Raw genomic sequence first — 17,740 nt, 5'->3', positions numbered from 1 at the left:
TGAAAGCGTAACTAATGGTGTGGAAATAAACCAGCTGTAATGTGTTAAAACACAACTGCTCCGTCCTTTGAAGGCAGGACAGGAAGCAACACTCGAGGTACAGTTTGTGGCTTCTGTTGGTCTATTTTTAAACTTTCACACGTCTTTTATTTTTTTTACAAGATGGTTTGAAGATTCATACAGAAAGCGAGACTTCAACTTTACATTTCTATCTCGTACAAGAAGAAAGAGCCCAAAGCAAAAGTATGTGCACCCTGGAGTCCTCTGCAGAGAGCTACAAAGGCAGCTGAAAGTCTGTCAGCTCTTGTCTTTGCAGAAGTTTTGCTCATTTCATCTGAAAAAAGGTTCAGCTTCTGAGATTTTTGCTGGAAGGTCCACAGACTGCTGATGATATTTCGGTCAGCTGTGATGTGTTTGGAATAAAAATCCTTTTCTTTTTGTCAACAGGACCCGTTTTCAACATGTGTCAAAATGTTTTAGTCTCCATTAAATGGAGAACTATGTTATGTAACTATGTTTAAGTGCTTTTTATGTGATCTGTGCTGCTGTATACATCATCTACACACCAGTATGTGGTCCATTAAGGACAAAAACAGCTTTTAAAGTGTTCTTAATGGTACTTTAGAGCAATGATAATAAGATGTGGGGTGTACTAACTTTGGATCGAATGAAATCCTTTGATAACACCTTGGCTCTTACTATCATTTTCACGTTTATGAACGTTAAAGCAATAAAACTATGAGTTTTTGACTTGTTTTGAAGTACACAAACCTTTTTTAACACCTTCCTGGACCTGAAACTGCCCTAAAACATCTACCGCAGTTCACAACTTTGGTTTCCAGCCCTCCATCGCGCAGTTTTACTTTAGTGCCACTTTTTTGGGGGCTTTTGACGGCGTCTTTGTGGCCTCTTCAACATCATAACAAATTATTCTGTATGGCTGTACATGTGCAGGGCTCACGTGGAGATTTGTGTTCGTGGCAGTTCTGATCCTCGACTGCAGGGGGAGCCAAAGAGCGAACACATCGTCACTTTGACAGACTGATGAAGACGTTAATTTTACATTTAAATTATAGATGCACAAATTAGTCGTTCAAGTATCCGAATTTTAAGACGATTTTAAGTTTGATCGGTGATTGGATGTTTTTCCCACGGTCAGAAAACGCACCACGTTAAGCCTGATCCTCCTGCAGCGCGACTGCATCTGATTTCCAGTTTCGGTGCAACCTGCTGGTTTCCTAAACTTGGCTTGACTTGGATTACAGTCCAAGTGTACCATAGATTAAAGAAATACAGCCAAGAACTCAAAGAACAGCCCTGTAAACTGGGTTAAATGTGTTATTTATGGTTAACGTCTTTCACAGTTTAATGTAGAAAAAGTCATTTTTTTAAATTTTCGAGTTCTTGAAAAGGAAGTTTTTTATCGAAGTGATCAGCTGGTCAGACCTTCATGAGGTTTATGAATCCAAACATGTGCTTCCTGGGCCTGAAACTGAGATACCGCAGTTCACCACCTCGGTATCGCTGTAAAGTACTTGTTGCTGCAGTCATTAACATAAAGATGAACCCCCCCCACCCTTCCCTTCAACTTCCTGTAACCTGACACGTCTACATTGCTATGTAAACTGAATAAAATGTTCCCTGCTAACACTTTACGATCTCTTTTCAGTTTCTCCTGCTTTGAGGACATCGTTTAACTTTTAAAGAGTTGGAAAAGGACGAGTTTTGAGGAGTTTTTCTGAAGCTTTGAAGCTTTAATAATCTTTAACAATGAGTGAGTCCTGCCAAGCTGATGAAGTAAAAACTTATCTGAGAGCCGACATCTTTGCACCACTCATTGTTCTGCTTTCCCCTACTTTTAAATCTTAAACTTTAAGTAACAAAGCTTCGTCATCTTTAACTTTATCTATGATAAAGTACCCCGTCATGCTACCTATATCAGTGACTCTGAATCATGAGCATCAAAAACATGGACTTGCACCATCTTTTAGCCTTTCAGAAACACTCAGAGGGGCCCAGCTCAGGAACAAATGAGTCAAAGATCTGACTTTCTAACCAAACGAAGCGTGAACGACTTCATTTTGACTATTTAAGGATAAACCGAACCAGCCAGAGCACGACTCTGCACATGTGGTGTCATCAGAGTAAATCTGTTACGGCTACAGTTAAGAAACACAAGCAGCTTTAACAGAGGCACACGCTGTTTCCAGAGAACCAACCTCACCTGAATCATGTTTTTATCTTAGCCTCGAACAAAGCCTTCATAAATAAATGTAATGATTGACCTCATGGCTTCATTTGGGTGTGTCCCCACAAGACAGGATTACCTGTCCATTCACACACACACTCACTGCAGGCAGCCAGGCGTGTGCACGTGTGTTCTGGCATTAAAAACAGAAGGAGTTTAAATCTCTTTACACATTGTGACAAAAGGCGACTCAGCTTAAGGAAGTACGAGACCCCACAACGTAATTAAAGGTGTTTTAGTCTGAAGAGGTTAGCATAAAACCGATGTAAGCCTCATAAACAGAAACATCACCTGCACAGGGTGGAGAATAAAGGGAAAAGACCATATTTACATCATGAACTAAGTGTATCAGGAGGTCTTGTTGATGTATCATCACACATATTTGCATGACTGCGCCCTCTCTGCTCATTACTCATCTCATATTTTTGCATTAGGGTTCAAACCCAAAACGCCGCCTGTAAACAAATGATGGAGGAAACCTCCAACGGCCGAGTGTTTGTCTGTCAAACAAACAGGATCAAACCGGCTGGATCAAACCCGCTGGATCAAACAAACAGGATCAAACCGGCTGGATCAAACCCGCTGGATCAAACCGGCTGGATCAAACCCGCAGGCTAACATGTAGGTTGTTCAATTAAAACTTATTTACTCACTTCTCACGGGACGTTGACCTGACAAATAACCCTGAAACAACACTTCCTGGAGCTAATACCTCATCCTCACCATTAGATCTGCCGAGCGGACCAGCTAATTTAAATCGTTTGAAACAAGAAACTGTTTTAAAAATCGATTTAGCAAAGTCTCAGATAACCTCGTTAGCGCTTACTAGCATCAGTGGATCCCTAGCATCATGTTTCCCTCCAAAAGTTCCAGGTTTCCTTGCAGTAACGTTTTAAAGTAACACTAGAGAAGCTCTTTGGCTCCCCCTGCAGTGCTGGAGTGCAACACCACAGTCGTAAAAATGAATCCCCATGGGAACCCCACACATGTGCAGCCATACGATGAATGAAGAAGCTGCCGAAAGCCCAGAGAAATGTCAAGCAGCCACAACGGAGAGAAGCGGCACTGGAAACCGAATTTTTGCATTAGGGTTCAAACCCAAAACGCCGCCTGTAAACAAATGATGGAGGAAACCTCCAACGGCCGAGTGTTTGTCTGTCAAACAAACAGGATGAAACCCGCAGGCTAACATGTAGGTTGTTCAATTAAAACTTATTTACTCACTTCTCACGGGATGTTGACCTGACAAATAACCCTGAAACAACACTTCCTGGAGCTAATACCTCATCCTCACCATTAGATCTGCCGAGCGGACCAGCTAATTTAAATCGTTTGAAACAGGAAACTGTTTTCAAAATCGATTTAAAGTCTCAGATAACCTCGTTAGCGCTTACTAGCATCAGTGGATCCCTAGCATCATGTTTCCCTCCAACAGTTCCAGGTTTCGTTGCAGTAAGGTTTTAAAGTAACACTAGAGAAGCTCTTTGGCTCCCCCTGCAGTGCTGGAGTGCAACACCACAGCCGTAAAAACGAATCCCTGTGGGAACCCCACACATGTGCAGCCATACGATGAATGAAGAAGCTGCCAAAAGTCCAGAGAAATGTCAAGCAGCCACAACGGAGAGAAGCGGCGCTGGAAACCGAATTTTTGCATTAGGGTTCAAACCCAAAACGCCGCCTGTAAACAAATGATGGAGGAAACCTCCAACGGCCAAGTGTTTGTCTGTCAAACAAACAGGATGAAACCCGCAGGCTAACATGTAGGTTGTTCAGTTAAAACTTATTTACTCACTTCTCACGGGACGTTGACCTGACAAATAACCCTGAAACAACACTTCCTGGAGCTAATACCTCATCCTCACCATTAGATCTGCCGAGCGGACCAGCTAATTTAAATCGTTTGAAACAGGAAACTGTTTTTAAAATCGATTTAAAGTCTCAGATAACCTCGTTAGCGCTTACTAGCATCAGTGGATCCCTAGCATCATGTTTCCCTCCAACAGTTCCAGGTTTTGTTGCAGTAAGGTTTTAAAGTAACACTAGAGAAGCTCTTTGGCTCCCCCTGCAGTGCTGGAGTGCAACACCACAGCCGTAAAAACGAATCCCCATGGGAACCCCACACATGTGCAGCCATACGATGAATGAAGAAGCTGCCAAAAGTCCAGAAAAATGTCAAGCAGCCACAACGGAGTGAAGTGGCGCTGGAAACCAAATTTTTGCATTAGGGTTCAAACCCAAAACGCCGCCTGTAAACAAATGATGGAGGAAACCTCCAACGGCCGAGTGTTTGTCTGTCAAACAAACAGGATCAAACCCGCAGGCTAACATGTAGGTTGTTCAATTAAAACTTATTTACTCACTTCTCACGGGACGTTGACCTGACAAATAACCCTGAAACAACACTTCCTGGAGCTAATACCTCATCCTCACCATTAGATCTGCCGAGCGGACCAGCTAATTTAAATCGTTTGAAACAGGAAACTGTTTTTAAAATCGATTTAAAGTCTCAGATAACCTCGTTAGCGCTTACTAGCATCAGTGGATCCCTAGCATCATGTTTCCCTCCAACAGTTCCAGGTTTTGTTGCAGTAAGGTTTTAAAGTAACACTAGAGAAGCTCTTTGGCTCCCCCTGCAGTGCTGGAGTGCAACACCACAGCCGTAAAAACGAATCCCCATGGGAACCCCACACATGTGCAGCCATACGATGAATGAAGAAGCTGCCAAAAGTCCAGAAAAATGTCAAGCAGCCACAACGGAGTGAAGTGGCGCTGGAAACCAAATTTTTGCATTAGGGTTCAAACCCAAAACGCCGCCTGTAAACAAATGATGGAGGAAACCTCCAACGGCCGAGTGTTTGTCTGTCAAACAAACAGGATCAAACCCGCAGGCTAACATGTAGGTTGTTCAATTAAAACTTATTTACTCACTTCTCACGGGACGTTGACCTGACAAATAACCCTGAAACAACACTTCCTGGAGCTAATACCTCATCCTCACCATTAGATCTGCCGAGTGGACCAGCTAATTTAAATCGTTTGAAACAGGAAACTGTTTTGAAAATCGATTTAAAGTCTCAGATAACCTCGTTAGCGCTTACTAGCATCAGTGGATCCCTAGCATCATGTTTCCCTCCAACAGTTCCAGGTTTTGTTGCAGTAACGTTTTAAAGTAACACTAGAGAAGCTCTTTGGCTCCCCCTGCAGTGCTGGAGTGCAACACCACAGCCGTAAAAACGAATCCCCGTGGGAACCCCACACATGTGCAGCCATACGATGAATGTTGAAGAAGCTGCCGAAAGTCCAGAAAAATGTCAAGTAGGGGCTCAGAATTCTGCACAGCAAAAGTCTGTGCACTTCTAAACCAGGCACGGAGGTTCACAAACTTCTCTAATGCTGCTTCAATGCTAAAATCAGGCTCCAGTTTGAATCAGATGCATAAACCGTAACATTCGGGCCGTCGTTATGATAAATTTTTGTGAGCTTGAGTCGAGGTAAATGAAGGTGTTCATTAAGTTAAGAGTTGTGGATGTAAAGAAAGAAACTGAGTCAACTGGCCTCACCAAGTGGAAAGTATCTTTCTTATTTAGAAGTTTATGGATCGGTGGTCATGTCCACTTTAAAGATTTTGGACCTGCTTTGTCCTTCGTTGACTCCAATAAAACTGTTTTTAAAATCATTTCAGTCTGATTGGTTATTCTTTCTCGTGTTTCTATCAAGTCAAGGCAGGCAAACTGTACTTTGTGCCATCTGTTTTATCATCATCTGTCTTTAAATGACACCCTTCTGTCCTTGGGATGCTTGAGTCTTTCTTCCAATCAGTGCCTTTGTCTGCCTGCCAGGTGTTTTCCAGGCGTAAAGCTGTCAGAAAGCTGCTGATTGCTCCATTCATGTTCACTCAGGAGTGTTGCCTCTCACATCAGTAATAACCACAAAGAACCTGAAGACACAACAAAGTCTGACACACGTGCACAGAGTCGGTCAGATGTGCACAGATGTGCTCGGTCAGGTGGGACGTGCATCCAGGGAGAATAATTAGCCTATGCATATGCAACGTTAGCATTTAAGCTAACAGTGTCAGACACTTGTGTTCTCAGCGGTGCTCCGTAGTTACCGGCATCATGTTGCTACGGGCCGTCAGTTAAAACAAATAGATACAGATTCCTTGTCCATCGTGACTTCAGAGCATAGATAAAACCTTCTGATTTAGGACAAATATCAGGGATCTTCTGTTAAAGTTAATGACGTAAACAGCTTCAACGAATTAGATCATTTGTACGATGGTTTTTCTACACGTTTCCATTTAATTTTAAGAGGATTCTAACTGGTACTGTAATAACTAAAATAATAAAATAAATAACATCTGTTTCCAACATTTTGACAAAAAAAAAAAAAGGCTCGTCGATTTTAAATAATTTTAAATCAAACTGTTTTCAGCTTGTTGAATTAGTTTATTTTAAAGTATTTATGAAACAAAGAAAAGTGGCAAATAAAAACATGAAATTAAACTGGAAATATCTTTTTATGTCACCATTCATATTATATTTATATATGTTAATTATATCATTGATTAATTCAGCGAACCATTCATTTATTTTTTATTTTTGCAGTTTTAATCTTCCATATATGACGAACATTAGAGCTTTAAAACTTCTGGAGCTCCAAACACAGGTTTAATTTACATAATAAATGTGGAGACGAGTCTCTCTGTTCTAAATAAATCCAATAAAATCAAACAGAAGTCTTTCCAGCAGCAATAATAATGATGGAGCCAACTGCACCTCCTGCTACAGGAAAGACTGATTTGAATAGGAATTTAACTATTTGAATAAGTGAAGGTGATTTCCATCACTACAGCGACCAAAGCCGTGTGTGAGTCTCCAGAGTCAAAGCACAGATTTCAGAATAATGGCTGTAAATAAGAACAGGAGCATCCAAAAGCCTGCAGGCATCGTTCACCTGTTCGCTCGTAAGAACTGTTCAAGCGGCGCTTTCTTTCATTTAAGGAGGTTTATTCCTTGAAATGCAGTCAAAGCACATTTAAAATGAGTAATTTCTCTTCCAGGTTTCATATTTGCAGCAAAGGTTTTGACTTATTCACTCATTTTCTGCACCGATGTCACCTGAATCAGAGCCTAAAGCGGCACATTTTTGTGTGAATTTAACGATGCATCAAGTTTCTTGGAATTAAGCTTCAGTCCCGCTGAGAAGATTAATTTATTCTGCCTGCTGTGAAGGAGAGTTTGACTGTATGAAAACCAGAAAGTTGATTCACTAAATGAGAGAAACTCCCTATTCAAATACCTGAAAGCAAAGAGTCAGCTCACTGCCATTTGCAGGCAAATCGCAGTTAAAACGTCCACAACAAGCTCGACTGTGTCGGCTGAGCAGCTCAGTCAGGCTCTTCCAGCTTTAAACACAGAGATGCTGTAAAAGTCATCAGTTTGGGGGTCAGAGGCAGCAGGAAACTTCATCTCAATCAACAGTTAGGCTAACAGTTTTTACAGCATCTGGTTCCTTGTGTTTGCTTAAAGAGGTGGAGGAAGAGCAGCGCTGTGAACATTTCACAGGTGTAACCGACACAGGTGACCGAGCAGGAACAGTCAGCAGGTCAACAGTAACAAGGAGATGTTTACCTAAAAATATGGATCACGCTATTAGAGTTTACACAGGCTTAAATAGGTATGTTTCACTGATTAATAACGTTTAATAAAGTCTCATATCAGGAGAAAAACATTCAGGAAATCCAACTTCATTGTTCATTTAACTACTTATGGCATTTATTGAAAAACTACGTCCACTCCGTGTTTAAAAGGCTTCAGCAGTGATAACGTGTCCAAATCTACACAGAAGGAAACCATCGGCTTTGAAATGCATTCAGGAACATATGTGATCCATCTAAGCTTTAAACTAATGTTAACTGTTTAATTACGTTGGATCAGACTCAAAGTGAGCAAATTAATGGGGTCCAAAAATCAGAGCTTGTCTTGGAACGTCCTCCCGTTCGATCCCTTAAGTTCGATCCCTTAAGTTCGGTCCCTTCGGTTCGATCCCTTACGTTCGATCCCTTGCGTTCGATCCCTTCGGTTGGATCCCTTCGGTTGGATCCCTTCGGTTGGATCCCTTCGGTTGGATCCCTTCGGTTCGATCCCTTCGGTTCGATCCCTTCGGTTCGATCCCTTACGTTCGATCCCTTACGTTCGATACCTTCGGTTCGATACCTTCGGTTCGGTCCCTTCGGTTCGGTCCCTTACGTTCGATCCCTTACGTTCGATCCCTTACGTTCGATCCCTTACGTTCGATCCCTTACGTTCGATCCCTTCGGTTCGGTCCCTTCGGTTCGGTCCCTTCAGTTCGATCCCTTGCGTTCGATCCCTTCGGTTGGATCCCTTCGGTTGGATCCCTTCGGTTGGATCCCTTCGGTTGGATCCCTTCGGTTCGATCCCTTCGGTTCGATCCCTTCGGTTCGATCCCTTCGGTTCGATCCCTTACGTTCGATCCCTTACGTTCGATCCCTTCGGTTCAATCCCTTCGGTTCAATCCCTTACGTTCGATCCCTTCGGTTCGATCCCTTACGTTCGATCCCTTACGTTCGGTCCCTTGCGTTCGATCCCTTGCGTTCGATCCCTTACGTTCGATCCCTTCGGTTCGATCCCTTCGGTTCGATCCCCTCACGTTCGATCCCTTCGGTTCGATCCCTTCGGTTCGATCCCCTCACGTTCGATCCCTTACGTTTGATCCCTTACGTTCGATCCCTTCGGTTCGATCCCTTCGGTTCGATCCCCTCGGTTCGGTCCCTTCGGTTCGATCCCTTACGTTCGATCCCTTCGGTTCGGTCCCTTGCGTTCGATCCTTTACATTCGATCCCTTCGGTTCGATCCCTTACGTTCGATACCTTCGGTTCGGTCCCTTCGGTTCGATCCCTTACGTTCGATACCTTCGGTTCGGTCCCTTCGGTTCGGTCCCTTACGTTCGATCCCTTCGGTTCGATCCCTTACGTTCGATACCTTCGGTTCGGTCCCTTCGGTTCGGTCCCTTACGTTCGATCCCTTACGTTCGATCCCTTACGTTCGGTCCCTTCGGTTCAATCCCTTCGGTTCGATCCCTTGCGTTCGATCCCTTCGGTTCAATCCCTTCGGTTCAATCCCTTCGGTTCAATCCCTTCGGTTCAATCCCTTACGTTCGATCCCTTACGTTCGATCCCTTACGTTCGATCCCTTACGTTCGATCCCTTACGTTCGGTCCCTTACGTTCGGTCCCTTCGGTTCAATCCCTTCGGTTCGATCCCTTGCGTTCGATCCCTTCGGTTCAATCCCTTCGGTTCGATCCCTTCGGTTCAATCCCTTCGGTTCGATCCCTTCGGTTCGATCCCTTACGTTCGATCCCTTACGTTCGATCCCTTACGTTCGATCCCTTACGTTCGATCCCTTACGTTCGATCCCTTACGTTCGGTCCCTTACGTTCGGTCCCTTACGTTCGGTCCCTTACGTTCGGTCCCTTCGGTTCGATCCCTTGCGTTCGATCCCTTCGGTTCGATCCCTTCGGTTCGATCCCTTCGGTTCGGTCCCTTCGGTTCGATCCCTTCGGTTCGATCCCTTACGTTCGATCCCTTACGTTCGATCCCTTCGTGTTCGATCCCTTCGGTTCGGTCCCTTCGGTTCGATCCCTTCGGTTCGATCCCTTCGGTTCGGTCCCTTCGGTTCGATCCCTTACGTTCGATCCCTTACGTTCGATCCCTTACGTTCGATCCCTTACGTTCGATCCCTTCGTGTTCGATCCCTTCGGTTCGATCCCTTCGGTTCGATCCCTTCGGTTCGATCCCTTACGTTCGATCCCTTCGGTTCGATCCCTTCGGTTCGGTCCCTTACGTTCGATCCTTTACGTTCGATCCCTTACATTCGATCCTTTACGTTCGATCCTTTACGGTCGATCCTTTACGTTCGATCCCTTATGTTCGATCCCTTCGGTTCGATCCCTTATGTTCGATCCCTTCGGTTCGATCCCTTACGTTCGATCCCTTCGTGTTCGATCCCTTACGTTCCGTTTAGGCTACAGTTTTTAACTGGGAAGTGCAACAGTAAACCCTAAGATTATCAGAAACACGCCTCCTTTTTAAGTATTTTACTAAGATTCACAGAAGATAAACTGAGCTTCAGAGGCAAAGTAGATGAAAACCAATCAGAGGCTGTTTCTAATTTGGAAGCTAAAAGAGTTTAAAGTCACTCCTGAAGTTCTGGAAAAGGTGAATGTGAGCTGGATATTTCTGCATGTTCTGATTTTATCGAGCAGAAACAAGCTGGGTGAAAAAATTAGTTCAGGGCAGAAAAAATACACGTAAAGGTTCTTTTAACCCAAACAGCAGTCAATAAAAAGATGAAAAGATTAAGTTTCTGATATGTTTCACAAGCTTTTGTTGGAGTTGGAACTGAAAAGGAGGAAAACTGCAGTGAATTCCTGATGGGGGCATTAAATATAAGCATGAAGACCAGGTTACTGAGGATTAAACCCTGACCTTCTGTTGTAATCGTTAGCGTTCAGGTCGACGGGAAGCAGTAAAAGTCAGTGAGGCTGCAAAGGTCAAGGCTGACTCAAAAACAGAAAGTGGAAGACCAGGCTGCAGGAAACAGACACATCTTTGTGAAACACCCTGAACCAAACCCATCGTCTTCCATCATAAACCCAGGTCTGAACCCCCAGCAGACCCCAGACTGAGGGATGAAAACACCGTCCTCACAGCTCCTCTGACAGACACTCGAAATCTCTCTCAAACATACTCGGTACCACTTCCTTTTCCTGCCATACAATCAGACAGAGCTGAGCCCAAGTGTGTATTTTAAAGTCTGTTTTCTGTGCTCTATAGCGTCAGAAATTCCTGAACTCTGAGGAAACTTTCAGAAGAACTCGGCACCGCGACCCTGTGACGGGGCGTCGACCCGTTCATCCTGACCAGTGGAGGCTGGCAAAGGCTTCGGGTCGGATGACGTGGGTAAAGAAAAAGGATAAATGGATACATTATCACCTTTGTGCTGAGAGTTTTTGGTGTGGATATGAAAATAAACAGAAAAATTACTCATGTTTGACTGACTTTTGCGGATTAGAATGAAAGTTTGTTTGTTTTTGGTGTTTTAATTTTAGTCTCAGTCCAGTTTCTGTGCCAAGCTGTTATTTTAGGTTTTATTAGTTTTAGTCACGTTCAAACTCTTTTTATTCCAGTCAAGTTTCAGTCGACTGAAAGTATTTTAGTCTCATTTCAGTCAGAATTATCCGTGACTATTTTCGTCTAGTTTTAGTCAATGAAAATTGCATTTTAGTCTCTTTTTAGTCATTCTATTTAACCCAGTTGACATTTGACAATACTTATTATCATATTATTGTTACTTTATAGACTCAGAACAGATCCAGACATGTATATATATTAATATATACATATATATATGTCTATTTCAGCTGCTAAATAAGCCGCGAGCGACTGCACAGGGAGTCACAGGAAACAGAAATACTGCAAAATAACAACAATAACTCTAGACTAAAGACTAAATCAATGGAAATAAAGACATTTTAGCAAATTTTTTATATTGTAAACCATGTTTAATCTCGTTTTTTATTCATTAACAATATATTTATATATTTAATTATTGTTATCGTCTCCATCACGTGAAAAAGGTTCGTTGACGATATTTAGTCAGAATTTTCCTTGACAAAAGCAACACTAAATGAAACATTCGTACAAACAAACAGTTTCTCACTGATAAATCGACTTTATCCAGTAAAGAAAAACCTGAAAATTAATGAACATCTTGGCTGGAGACTGGATCTCTTTATAAGACTTTAAAACCAAGACTTTGGGGTTTTCTTAAAAACTTTTTATTTCTTTCCTGGTGTTTACTGACTGCTGGATGATCAAATTTTACTCATCCCTTATATTTAGGGATGTTTTTCTGTCCTGATGCAAACAGATTCCTCCTAAATTTCAGCTTCAGAGGCGTCGGGTGACCCACCGGCACAGATACTGAGTGAGGTTTCGCTCTATTGCAACTCGTCCTTCATTTTCCAGACAAAACATTTGCTTCACTTCTGATTTAGCGTTTCGTCGGGGTGTGGTTGTGTGACAGATGCTTCAGTCATCAGGGTATTACTAATTCCCTGCTTCAGGGTTCAAATGGAGGTAATTCAGCCTCTGCCTCGCCTCACCTGGTGATGTGGAGACCAAGTTTATTCATTTAGTCCTCAGTGCAGCTCTAACAGACTACATTTGGAGATATTTACTCCAACTAAAAGCTCAGTTTTCCTACTAAATCACTATATGAGTCTAATTAGGTCCTGATCAACAGTTCTGCAGCTTTCTGAAACCTTTAAAGTGTCCTGATCAACAGTTCTGCAGCTTCCTGAAACCTTTAAAGTGTCCTGATCAACAGTTCTGCAGCTTTCTGTAACCTTTAAAGTGTCCTGATCAACAGTTCTGCAGCTTTCTGAAACCTTTAAAGTGTCCTGATCAACAGTTCTGCAGCTTCCTGAAACCTTTAAAGTGTCCTGATCAACAGTTCTGCAGCTTTCTGAAACCTTTAAAGTGTCCTGATCAACAGTTCTGCAGCTTTCTGAAACCTTTAAAGTGTCCTGATCAATAGTTCTGCAGCTTTCTGTAACCTTTAAAGTGTCCTGATCAATAGTTCTGCAGCTTCCTGAAACCTTTAAAGTGTCCTGATCAACAGTTCTGCAGCTTTCTGAAACCTTTAAAGTGTCCTGATCAACAGTTCTGCAGCTTTCTGTATCCTTTAAAGTGTCCTGATCAACAGTTCTGCAGCTTTCTGAAACCTTTAAAGTGTCCTGATCAACAGTTCTGCAGCTTTCTGAAACCTTTAAAGTGTCCTGATCAACAGTTCTGCAGCTTTCTGAAGCTCTTTCACAGTTTTTCTTTGGACATTTTCTGCTTTTTCCCTCATCTTCAGTCCTTGTTCCTGAACATTTTCAGTGTTTTTTCTTTGTTCAGCCACTTAACTCTGACCTTTGACCCATTCAGGCAGAAAAAAGGCTCCTAACTCAAGGGATGAACCAGTGTTGTGTCGACACAGAACAGACAACTTAGCAAAGAAGCCATTTTAAACTGGATCTTTAGGCACTTTGTTACCAGCAGCCTGTCACAAAGACACATCATTTGTTCCCATTTCTTTAGCTGCATCTATGAAAAACAGCAAAGAAAACACAGTTTGACAGACAGAAAATAGGATTTCTGCAGCAACAAGGTGATTCCCAAAGAGCTATTAGCTGAAAACTTGGCATATCTCAGCATGGTGTGCAGTGTGTCCTTAAAACATTTGAGGAAACTGGACAAGTGGAGGACAAAAGAAGAAGTGTCAGGCCTAAAAAACTATCTCCAGCAGATGAACAGGATCTGAAAGTGATGTCCTTAAGAAAGAGGAAAAAATCCAGCTGTGACCTGACAGGACCTGAGAGATGCATCTGGACCTTCAGCTGATCCATCTACTGTTGGCCCAAGCCTCATCAGAAATGGTCTCCATGGAAGGGTGGCTGTCAAGAAGCCGTTCTTAAGGAAGGGAAACAGGGAGAAAAGGCTGAGCTGTGCCAAATGACACAAGAAGTGGACTGAAAATCAGTGGCAACAGGTCTTATGGAGGGATGAATCCTCCCCAGAGCCCGGACCTCAACATTATTGAAGCAGTGTGGGATCATCTGACAGAGAACGGAACAAAAGGCAGCCCACATCCAAAGAAGAGCTTTGGGATGTCCTTCAAGAAGCCTGGAGAACTATTCCTGAAGACTCCTTAAAGAAATGACAGAAAGCTTGATTCCCAGGTGTTCTGTCTCATTTACTGTATCTATATTCATGTTTAACCATGAGAAATGAACACTGTAGCTTTAACTTTCAGACGCCGTCTGTCACTTATTCAGTGGAGAAACTAGAAAAACATTCAGGACAGTCTGTAAGAGCTGAATGTGGAATAAGGTCGTAGCGACAGCTGTTCGCAGATTTGTTTTACGAGCTTTGTATTCCGCCAGCTTCTTGGGCTGCTTTGACATTTATTTAGTTACGTTTTCATGCTGGTAGATTGGTTTTGGATGAGCCCACAGAAGTTAAAGTAGCTTTAGTCTCTGAGAAAATGTACAATTAAATTACAGTCATAAAAACAGGAGTACAAAGGCGTTTCACCCTGATAAATACGTTCTTCTCTGCAGAACATGACGTCCTTTCTGCTGCTTGCATCCCTCTGACCCGTTCACTGGGCACCATGAACTACATCTTTTCAGCATTATTTTAATTGATTTTATTGCTTTAATCTAAATGAAAGCTCGGTCACACTTAGAAGCAATCTGCAACACTTTCTGACATCCTGAAAGCGCTCCGACCCACAGTCTGTGGGTTGAAGTGGGAACCAATTTAATGCATTTGATCTGACTGGACTGCATTGAAACGAATTGGTTTGTAATTGAACCGTATCTTTGAGGTTCCTTGAGATGATCTTTGCTGTGATGTAGCTCTTTATGAAGAAAACTGAGCTTCTTTGCTGCTGCTCTGTTGAACTGAGGCTCCTCAGGACCTCTGGATCTCATGACCTATGACCTTTGGCTTGCTGGTCACCCGACTGTCCGGGGAACTTTGTTCAGAATCCATTCTTTGTCCTGTTATATGCTGCAGAAATGTTAGCCCAGTGAGCGCCCCTCCCATGCATGTTCATGCATTATTTTGTGTGCGTGCACATTAAGAAGGGAAGGGCAGATGGGTTTGGACAGTAAAAAATGACTAAATAAACATGCGATGGATGGCTTTTTAAATAAACCTGCCAGTATTAACTCTGTTTTACACAAATACTCCTGATGTCTGTCACTGAATGATCATTATTATCAGAATTAACTGTCGGATAATTAATCAAAAGCAAACATCATGGTGTTAAAGCCGAGCTGGAGAAGCTTATTATCAACAAATAACCCAAAAACCTGACAAAATGTGGAATAAATTCAAGTGTCTGAGGAAGCCAACTTCTGCCAGATCCTACTTTCAGAAGCTGAATTCAGCTGTTTGTCTTGGAAAGTGTAAGTTTACTACATTTCCTCCTTGTGACCACTTTGAAGCTGTGGTTTTCTCTTAAAATGTGGAAATATTCCACAGAAACGTCCTGACATCCAGCTGGGGACCAACAACCTGCAGAACAACACCTTCATCTGCCTCTTTGGGGATAAAATCACCTCTTTTTCACTCATTCTGTGAAAACATCTGTAAATTCTGATTTTAAATGAAGTGTGAGCCTTTAATTTCCACCGTGCACGCTTCTGTGCGCGGGACATAACATCCCGATGACGCCGAACTCACCCCAACGTGCTGATGAAGCCATTCACGGATCCCTCTGCGAACAGGGACACGATATCCCCGATGTGGAGGAAACTGGAGGCAGAGTCGGACATCCTGCAGCCGCTTCACGGACTCCTCCAGCGGCCGGAGAGACGCGCTCTGTGGCGCAACTTGAGAGGCAGAAAGTAGTTTTCTGCAGCAGCTGGAGCTCAGAGGGGAGGGAAGCTGTTCGCGTTCAGTGCGCCGCACTCACTGCCGGGTTCTGCATGGCAGCGAGCCGCCGACACCTCCTCAAAGTTCGGGCAAAGTCTCAGAAACCGTAGCTGCGGCCGTTCTGGAGGAAATGCCACAGCTCAGGTCCTCCGTGCGTGTTTGTCCTGCAGGTTTTCAGAGTGGTCCCGGAGGCGCAGACACCAACACGGCCGCGCTCTGAGCTCTTCCTCCGGCTGCGCTGCTCTGTCAAGACTCCGCTGTAAGGAACCAGGAAGTGAGCCGAGGCGTTGATAAGGCTTCAAGAAAGAAAACATGCACACACACGCACGCACGCAGCGCGTGCGAGCTGCTGCCATGCTCGGCTGGCGCGTGCACACACCCCTGGCTCTCATGCAGCGCTTCGGTGGCGTGTTTCCACGTGCAGCTGCACACCGACGTCATGTTTACTTTTCAGAGGGTTTGTTCTGAGTGAGAAACTCTGAGTGGTTTTTACCTTTAATGTGGCTGAAAAACCAGAGAAAGACTGGAAGGGATCTGCATATTTCTGCCTCTACAGAGCAGAATATCATTAAAGCATTAAAGGAATGCACGAGCCGGACCCCCGTGACCTCTGACCCCTGCATCAAGAACCGTCATTCATCAGCAGCTGATAGAAGCACATGGACAAGGGATTACTGTGGAAACCTTTGTCCAGCACCACAATACAGAGTTCCATTCACAAGCTTTACTGTGCAGGAAAGAAGCCTGATGTTAACCTCGTCCGGAGGCGGCGTCCGGAGGCGGCGTCCAGAGGCGGCGTCCACCTCGTCCACGCCGTGCGCTCCGGAGCAGGAAGAGTGAAAACATCCCGGTGGAATGTTATTACCTGGTATAAACAACATTTAAAAGTTAATTAAGTTGGAAAAACGGTCCCAAAAACTAGTGGTTTTACTAAAAGTTAATCACCCAAAAACTGTGAGAGTCCCTCTGAAGGTGTTTCCATCGGATAAGAGTTCCCTGCCATGTTTCTTCAGTTTTTACCAGCCTAAACGCATCACTCTGGATCTCTTTGACTTTGTTTCTACTGAACCAAATTTGAACTCCTCGTAACTTCTTTCAAACAAGAACAGGTGCTTTTGTCATTTGCGGAAGTTTGGGGCTTTTTGTTGTAAACCACAATTTTCTGTCAGAACACAGAAAGCCACAGAAGCTGGTTTTTAGCATACTGATGTGAGTTTGTGTGAAGTCATGCTGACTGGACTTCCTGTTTTAGCGGTAAATCAGCAGGCAGCAGGCTGGGTTGCAACACCGTCACCAGTGGACTCTTCTTTGAGTCTTAACTGGCTTTGTCTTTCATTTTCAGAGACAAAAGCTGAACTGAAACAAGCTGCTGAACCTTAATGTTCTTGTTCATTTACACGGATTGTGGCTGGAGCTGATTACAGACTGATTCCAGACACAAAACCCTCATCACTGCACAGATGTTGTCTTAAAAGGTGACATATTGTGTAAAACTCCTTCTTCCTGCTCCTGGGAGCAGATATCAGGGCGTCTGAGGTGTAAAACTCCCCAAAAACACAACCCTGGGACTTATTTAGTTCTTCTTTGTTTGAAAGTTCCTCCTTTAACGAGCCGTTCTGATTTTAATTATTAAACTACGTCACTCCTTAAGTTGGCCCCGCCTCCTCTGCTAAGCCCCGCCCACTCACATCCACCCTGCTGGACGGATGAAGCCAGCTTCTGGTGGAAATGTTCTGCTGTCAGCTGCACTGAGGAGCATGCATCTTCCATCCAGCAGCAGCCTCAGAGGATATAAGAGCCCAGTGGATAAACTATATCTGAGGCTAATGTTCCAGCAGAGTTAGCTAAAGACTGTGAATGTGCAGCAAACACTTTTCATCCCACTGTTTTAACAACTTGGTCCAGTTCAACGCTGGACTGAAGGAACTGAGCCACAAAGAGGATCAGTTCCAGCTCTCAGAGCCTGAACTTCAGAGCAG

The 17,740-nt window shown here is 43.6% G+C and overlaps 1 protein-coding gene across 1 annotated transcript in view; it reads right to left on the bottom strand.

The window, feature by feature from the left end:
* The window catches only part of itpr3 (inositol 1,4,5-trisphosphate receptor, type 3), an 85,130-nt gene extending 69,115 nt beyond the window's left edge, over positions 1-16,015 (bottom strand). Inside the window, exon 1 of the mRNA XM_072367048.1 lies at positions 15,570-16,015. Within this exon, the coding sequence (XP_072223149.1) occupies positions 15,570-15,661 (92 nt within the window). The 5' untranslated portion in view covers positions 15,662-16,015. The remainder of the gene's footprint in view (positions 1-15,569) is intronic.
* Positions 16,016-17,740: the final 1,725 nt, after the last annotated feature.

Source organism: Leuresthes tenuis, unplaced genomic scaffold (genome assembly GCF_036924035.1).
Source record: "Leuresthes tenuis unplaced genomic scaffold, fLeuTen1.0.hap1 SCAF_16, whole genome shotgun sequence".
Taxonomy (NCBI): Eukaryota; Metazoa; Chordata; class Actinopteri; order Atheriniformes; family Atherinopsidae; genus Leuresthes; species Leuresthes tenuis.
Note: the sequence above shows the minus strand (reverse complement) of the source record. Positions and strands in the feature narration are given on the sequence as shown.